The sequence below is a fragment of the Ahaetulla prasina genome, chromosome 1 (assembly GCF_028640845.1).
Source record: "Ahaetulla prasina isolate Xishuangbanna chromosome 1, ASM2864084v1, whole genome shotgun sequence".
In the NCBI taxonomy this organism is placed as follows: domain Eukaryota; kingdom Metazoa; phylum Chordata; class Lepidosauria; order Squamata; family Colubridae; genus Ahaetulla; species Ahaetulla prasina.
Window position 1 is genome coordinate 359163183 of NC_080539.1, and position 8420 is coordinate 359171602.

General features: G+C 45.8%; 1 protein-coding gene across 1 annotated transcript in view; it reads right to left on the reverse strand.

Annotated features, from left to right (window-relative positions):
• Positions 1 to 3149, reverse strand: part of LONP1 (lon peptidase 1, mitochondrial) — a 48500-nt gene extending 45351 nt beyond the window's left edge. The window contains exon 1 of the mRNA XM_058163242.1: positions 2671 to 3149. Within this exon, the coding sequence (XP_058019225.1) occupies positions 2671 to 3138 (468 nt within the window). The 5' untranslated portion in view covers positions 3139 to 3149. The remainder of the gene's footprint in view (positions 1 to 2670) is intronic.
• Positions 3150 to 8420: the final 5271 nt, after the last annotated feature.

The window sequence follows — 8420 nt, forward strand, 5'->3', positions numbered from 1 at the left end:
ACTTTTTGAATGCAATCTTTTAAAAATTTTAAAAAATTGTAACTCACTTAATGAAAAATAAATATGCAGCAGTACTAAATTTACAAAGATTTGAATGGACAGTGCAGTAGGAAAAGTTCTTTCTGACTTGCTAATAATGTACCATAATTTAAAAATTAGCTCTCTTGCTTTACTTACTTTTATATGAATGTGTTTTTTTCCAATGAAATCAAATTTCAGGTCAATCTAGCTCAGAAACTTAAGAACTCAACTGCTCAACCAATAATTTTTGTTTCTTTTCCTTCAGAAGGTTTAACATGGCTATCCTTGTTTTTCATTTTATATCTGGCAGAAATCCTTTATGTCTGCAGGAGAAACAAATTTTGCCCACTCCAGTAACAGTACACAGAGAATGGCATCTGAGGCTTTCAGAATATAATACAAAAGTTGGCTACTTGTGGCCTCAAAGTAATCTTTTTGTGACCCTTAGAACACCCTCTGACCATTGCTATTGGTCAGAATAAATTGACAGTAGTCTTCTGCCACCATGGGGTGGGAAACATTAAAAAAAACAGCCTTACAATAGGCATAGTGCACTTTTTAAGAAACCTACCATACCCATTTTGCAACCCTCAGTCACTGAAAGCTTGTCTGCTTCTAATGTAAAACCTGGGCTAGATTAGAGTTATTGTGTGCTTAAAATTACTGTTTCATATTAAACAAGACCACTGATTAAAACAAGCTAGAACAAAGCCTTTGCTCCTAGAATGTGAATTAGGAATGTTCCCATTGAAACATTGTGGTTTACTAAAAAGCAACAAATCTTTACAAGAGAGGCCCCTTATCTACTACTTTATTGTTGTAGTCGTTATGCCTTTGAGTCAGTGTTGACTCCTGGTAACTGCCTAGATCAATCCCTGCAGTTTTCTTGGCAAAATTTTTTAGAAGTGGTTTGCCATTATCTCCTTCCTAGAGTTAAGAGAGAATGACTGGCCCAGGGTCATCCAGCTGGCTTTGCACCTAAAGCTGGACTAGAACTCAGTCTTCAGTTTCTAGCTTGCTTTGAAATCAAACCACCAAATTGGTTCTCTTCCCACTAGTAGATCTTTCTGCAATTTCAGATACATAGAGCTAAATCTGAAATATCTATATGCAGAGCAATTGTTTCACCCTCACTATTATTACCACTATTATTTCAACTAACTAATTATAAGTCACTCGAGGCAACAAATCTAATTGCTAAGGTAAGTCTCCGTCATTATAAGTCGCCTTAGCATATGTCTGCTCACAGGTGCATTTAGTGGTTGAAAGATAGGAGCTCGTTAGAGGGTTCTTCCCAGACTTTTTATCTGGATATATAGATTGTCCTCGACTTATGACCATAATTGAGCCCAAAATCTATGTTTCTAAGCATGACATTTGTTAAGTGAGTTTTGCCAAGGGGTGAGATCTAATTTTTTTTTGGCTACTGGTTCTGTGTGCATGGCTTGGTAGGTATGGCTTGGTGGGGGGAGGTCATGTGACTGGGTGGGCATGGCTATGTGACTGGGGGATCAAAAGACAGAAACTCACTAGCAATGTCCTGCTGGAGCAGGGTTGGACTAGATCAGAGATCTCCAACCTTGGCCACTTGTGGACTTCAACTCCCAGAGTTCCTCAGTTAGCTTTGCTGGCTGAGGAATTCTGGGAGTTGAAGTCCACAAGTCTTAAAGTGGCCAAGGTTGGAGACCCTTGGACTAGATGACCTTCAGGTCCCTTCCAGCCCTGGATTATCCTCTGAAGCTGTGTCTAGTGCCAGGTTTGTACTCCTTCCTTCCTCTCCTCCTTCATTCCTTCCCTGACTCCCTCCCTTTCTTTCTCTCTCTCTCTCTCAAAAATGACCCCCCCACACACCCCGTTTTTCCTCCCAGCCTACCTGAAGCCTGCTAGCCACTCCAAAAAACGAGGAGGGGGGGGGAGTCTGTTTTTCCTCCAGCAGGCTTCAGGAAGCTTGCTGGGAGGAAAAACGGACTCTTCCCCCTCCCCACCGTTTTTTGGCTAGCATCCAGCTGAGCTGGGCAATCATCAGAGGGTTTTTAAAAAAACTTTTAAAAGCTTTTTTTGACAGAAAAAAAATGGTTTTTTAAAAAAACCTTTGATGATCATGCTGCTCAGCTGGGGTGGGGGTGGGGGCAGGGATTTTTGCTACCAGGAGTATTTCACCCCTGGTTTTGCCCCATTTTATGACTTTTCTTGCCACTGTTAAGTGAATCACTGCAGTTCTTCAGTTAATAACATGGTTGTTAACTGAATCTGGCTTCCTCATTGACTTTGCCTGTCAGCAGGTTGCAAAAGGTGATCACACGGCAACCATCAAGAATATGAAACCGTTGTCAAGCATCTGAATTCTGATCACGGGACCATGGTGGATGCTGCACACACATTGTTAAAGTGTGAAAAATGGTCATAAATCACTTTTCTCACCGCCGTTGTAACTCCGAACGGTCACTAAATTGAACTGTTGCAAGTTGAAGATGACCTGTACCAGCCAGTGAACTGGGATTTTTGTACAAAACAAAGCAGGGACTCATCCCCGCTCTCCCCCCAACCCCACCCCAAACTATGAGCTCCTCCCAGGGAAAACCGGCTTCTTCCTCTTCTCCTCCCCATTTCTTCTCTTCATTATCCGAAAATATCATCGACGTGGATCACCTCGATTATCTTGATGAAGCGCGGGAAGACCGGGTTCCTGGAGATAGGGATAAGGGGCACGTGGGGGACGTGCTCAGGGACCATGAGCGGGGCCAGCGCTGTTACGATAGTTGGTCCGCCAGAGTCTGAGCCCGAGCTGTCACCGGAGCCAGGAAGGCCTCCGTCGCCCTCAGAGCCTTCCAGGTTGTCTTCGCCGCCGCTGCTGCTGCTGCTGCTGCTGTAGCCGCTGGAAGAACGCCCGCCCAAGAGAAAGAGCCGCTGCTCCTCCTCTGGTTGCGGCGCTCCCAAAGGCGCCCGGGCCACCCAAGGTCCCGCCACGGAAGGCGCAGAAGAGAAAGGCCGCCTCAGCCCCGGCGAGGAGTAAACGCGGCCCCGACATCGCCAGGTCTGACCGGAGAGGCGCAAAAGCAGCAGCGAGCGCGCCGCTCCAGCCGCCATCCTGCCGCTGCGCACCGATGACGCCATCATCACGAGACCGTCCTCTCTCCGGCACCAGCGAGGTTTCTTTTGCACATGGCAAGACGGGCGGAAATGGTAGCCTTTGTAACCCTCCTCTTCCGGTAAGGCATTTTCTGTCATTCATTTTTAATCCTGGATCCTGGGTCCTCTTGTGTTTCTGTGTGGTTAATATTTACCTGTGTATGTTTATTTTCCTTAATGACTAACTACTAAAATTACACATTTGTATTCATGACCCAAAGCGGATTTACTTAATAACTAGCATATTTAGCGTACCGGTATATTAATAACGAGTACAGTGATCGATATATAATTTTTGCCAAGTAGTATTTCAAAATATTCAAACATATTTTCAAAATATTCAGATATGTACTTAAATCGCTATTATAGTACTTACGATGATGACGGTTCGTCTAGATGTTCAGACTAGATTTGGCATTTTTGTTCGCCTATGGCAGGGGTCTGCAAACTTGGCAAAGCTGGCTGAGGAACTCTGGGAGTTGAAGTCCACAAGTCTTAAAAGAGCCAAGTTTGCAGACTCCTGGCCTATGGAGTCGTTCCCAAGGTCCTGGAATAAGCAGATAGGGATATTTGATGGGTGTTATTAACAGATACTGTCGCAGGATGTGAGTTGTTCGGAGTAAAGCCGCTTTTTGCAACTATTATTATGAAATTTTATATTATTATAATATATTATATATATAACATTATTTATAACATTATATATATAAAATTTTACACGGGAGAAAACCCGAACAACCAAAGACCTATGTACAAACACCCGTGAAAACCTCAGAAAACAAATATATATATATAATTTTGCCAAGTAGTATTTCAAAATATTCAGATATGTACTTAAATCGCTATTATAGTACTTACGATGATGACGGTTCGTCTAGATGTTCAGACTAGATTTGGCATTTTTGTTCGCCTATGGCAGGGGTCTGCAAACTTGGCAAAGCTGGCTGAGGAACTCTGGGAGTTGAAGTCCACAAGTCTTAAAAGAGCCAAGTTTGCAGACTCCTGGCCTATGGAGTCGTTCCCAAGGTCCTGGAATAAGCAGATAGGGATGTTTGATGGGTGTTATTAACAGATACTGTCGCAGGATGTGAGTTGTTCGGAGTAAGGCCTCTTTTTGCCGCTTTTTGCAACTATTATTATGAAATTTTATATTATTATAATATATTATATATATAACATTATTTATAACATATATATATATATATATATATATATATATATATATATATATATATATATATATATATGTATATATATTATATATATATTATATATATATATATATATAAAATAAATATTTAAGTAAATATATAAAATAATGTTTTAATTTGTATACCGCCCTTCTCCCGAAGGACTCAGGGCGGTGAACAGGCAAAATACAAACAGAAACATACACCATAATTAAAACAACCCTTAAAAAACTGATTCAAATTTGCCAAAAAATTTAAAATAACATTACACCCCATAAAAATTACAGAAATTTAAAACCCACAATTAAAATTTAAAATTTAGAATTTAAAATCAGGCCAGTCCAGCCAAGCGGAATAAATAGGTTTTAAGTTCGCGGCGAAAGGTCCTAAGGTCAGGTAGTTGTCAAGCCCGGGGGGAAGCTCGTTCCACAGGGTAGGAGCCCCCACAGAGAAGGCCCTCCCCCTGGGGGTCGCCAGTCGACATTGTTTGGCTGACGGCACCCTGAGGAGTCCCTCTCTGTGGGAACGCACCGGACGCTGGGAGATAGAGGCCGGCAGTAGACGGTCCCGTAAGTAGCCCGGTCCTAAGCCATGGAGCGCTTTAAAGGTGGTAACCAATACCTTGAAGCGCACCCGGAAAACAACAGGTAGCCAGTGCAGTCTGTGCAGGATAGGTGTTACGTGGGAGCTCCGAACCGCTCCCTCAATAACCCGCGCAGCCGCATTCTGGACTAGCTGAAGTCTCCGGGTGCTCTTCAAGGGGAGCCCCATGTAGAGAGCATTGCAGTAGTCCAGACGAGAGGTAACGAGAGCATGAGTTACCGTGCATAGGGCATCCCGGTCCAGGAAGGGAACTGGCGGATCAGGCGAACCTGATAAAAAGCTCTCCTGGAGACGGTCGTCAAATGATCTTCAAAGGACAACCGACCATCCAGGAGCACGCCCAAGTTGCGTACCTTCTCCATCGGGGCCAACAACTCGCCCCCGATAGACAGCCGCATCTGCAGCTGACTGTACCAAGGTGCCGGCATCCACAGCCACTCCGTCTTGGAGGGATTAAGTTTGAGCCTGTTCCTCCCCATCCAGACCCGTACGGCTTCCAAACACTGGGACAGCACTTTGACAGCTTCGCTGGGGTGGCCCGGGGTGGAAAAGTACAGCTGAGTATCATCAGCGTACAGTTGGTATCTCACCCCAAAGCCACTGATGATCTCACCCAGCGGCTTCATATAGATGTTGAACAGGAGGGGTGAGAGAATCGATCCCTGCGGCACCCCACGCATGAGGCGCCTCGGAGTCGATCTCTGCCCCCCTGTCAACACCGTCTGTGTCCGGTCAGAGAGGTAGGAGGAGAACCACCAATAAACGGTGCCTCCCACTCCCAACCCCTCCAACCGGCGCAGCAGGATACCATGGTCGATGGTATCAAAAGCCGCTGAGAGGTCTAATAGGACCAGGGCAGAGGAATAACCCCTATCCCTGGCCCTCCAGAGATCATCCACCGGCGCGACCAAAGCTGTCTCCGTACTGTATCCGGGCTGAAAGCCGGACTGGAACGGGTCCAGATAGACAGCTTCATCCAGATACTGGGATAGCTGACATGCCACCGCACTCTCTACAACCTTCGCCGTAAAGCGAAGATTGGAGACTGGCCGATAATTCCCTAAAACAGCTGGGTCCAGGGAAGGCTTCTTGAGGAGAGGTCTCACCACCGCCTCTTTCAAGGCAGCGGGAAAGACCCCCTCCCGCAAAGAAGCATTTGTAATCCCCCGGAGCCAGCCTCGTGTCACCTCCTGTGTAGCCAGTACCAACCAGGAGGGGCACGGATTCAGTAAACATGTGGTGGCATTCAGCCTACCCAGCAACCTGTCCATGTCCTCGGGAGTCACAGGGTCAAAATCATCCCAAACCACCTCAACAAGACGGGTCTCGGAACTCTCGTCTGGATCTACCCAATTTTGATTCAATCCGTCCCGAAGCTGAACGATTTTATCGTATAGATAACCGTTAAACTCCTCGGCACGCCCTTATAGGGGGTCCTCCCGCCCCTCCTGTTGAAGGAGAGAACAGGTCACCCGAAACAGGGCGGCCGGGCGATTATCTGCCGACGCAATGAGGGAGGAAACGTAGGAACGTTTCGCATCCCTCAGTGCCACTAGGTAGGTCCTGCTATAGGACCTAACTAGTGTCCGGTCAGCCTCAGAACGGCTGGATCTCCAGGCACTCTCTAGGCGTCTTCTCCGGCGTTTCATCTCCCTCAGCTCCTCGGAGAATCAAGGAGCTGGTTGAGACCGACGCCGGGTCAGAGGCCGCAAAGGCACGACACGGTCCAAAGCCCCAGCCGCGGCCTGTTCCTAGGCCGCGACTATCTCTTCAGTCGTGCCATGGGCCAGGTTCTCGGGAAACGGCCCAAGCTCATCAGGAACCTCTCAGGGTCCATCAGGCGCCTGGTTCCGTCTCCCTGCGGCGGTGGGTAGCGGTCTGAAAGTCCAGACGAAGGAGAAAATGATCTGACCATGACAAAGGGTCGATAACTAAATCATTTAAAATCAGATCATTCAACCACTGGCCAGAGATAAAAACCAAGTCTAGGGTGCCTCCCCCAATGTGAGTAGGGCCATCAATTAATTGAGTCAGGTCCATGGCCGTCATGGAAGCCATGAACTCCTGAGCGGTCGAGGATGCCGTGCCAGTTGATGGCAAGTTGAAATCCCCCATGACCAACAGTCTAGGGGTTTCAACTGCCAACCCAGCTAGCAACTCCAACAGCTCGGGCAGGGCTGTTGTCACGCAGCAAGGAGCCAGGTACGTGATCAACAAGCCCACCTGAGTCCTACGACCCCACTTCACATAGAGGGTTTCACACCCAGCTATCTGAGGCACAGTGGTCTCCCTCGGTTCCAGACTCTCCCTAATAATAACTGCCACCCCGCCACCCCTACCTTGGGCCCTCGGCTGATGGAATGCTCGGAAACCTGGTGGGCACATCTCTACTAGGGGAACCCCCCCTTCCGTGCCCAACCAGGTTTCCGTAATGCCCATAACGTCCGTGGTCCCTTCCTGAATTAGATCTGAAATCAGGGGAGCTTTATTAACCACGGATCTTGCATTACATAACATCAGCCGAAGGCCCAAGTCCCGGGTATTCTGGCCACTCGGTGAACGGGAAAATTTTGGGGGGCCGGAGCACGCGATCGCTCTTAAATAGCGAGGGCGTGCCCCCAAAACCTGATATCAACCCCCCCTTATATATATATTTAAGAATATATATATATTCTTCATATGTTTTTTTACTTATGACAATGTTTATGTATACTGTTATGACAAAATTAAATTTAAAAAAATTATTTGCCGATTCTAGGCAATGTTAGGATTTCTGATTTGGGTATGTCTGGTTTAATGAAAAGGAGGATTATGGGTGACATGATAGCAGTGTTCCAATATCTAAGGTCACCAATCGCTGGCCGCAGACCACTGGTGGCCTGCGAGAAAATTTTGGTGGTCCATAGAAAAATTATTTGTGCTTTTTATATTGCACTAAATACTATTTATATTTTTTAAAATTCTTATTAGTGGTCTGCAGGATTTAAAATTATGAATTTAGTGGTCCCTGAGGTCCGAAAGGTTGGTAACCCCTGATCTAAGGGGTTTCCACAAAGATGATGGAGTCAACCTATTCTCTTAAAGCACCTGAAGGCAGAACAGGACTCAATGGATGGAAACTAATCAGGAAGAGAAGCATCCTAGAACTAAGTGTTCATTATCATTAAGTGTTATATTGTACCCTATGACCATCATTTGTGTTGTAAATGTTGTACCATGATGAAGGTATCTTTTCTTTTTATGTACACTGACAGTATATGCACCAAGACTAATTCCTTGTTTGTCCAATCACACTTGGCCAGTAAAAAAAAATTCTATTCCATTCTATTCCATAGAACTAAGGAGAAATTTCCTGACACTTAGAACAATTAATCAGCTTGCCTCCAAGAGTTGTGTATGCTCCAACACTGGAAGTTTTAAAGAAGACATTGGACAACCATTTGTTTGAAATAGTATAGGGTTTCCTTCCTGAGCAGA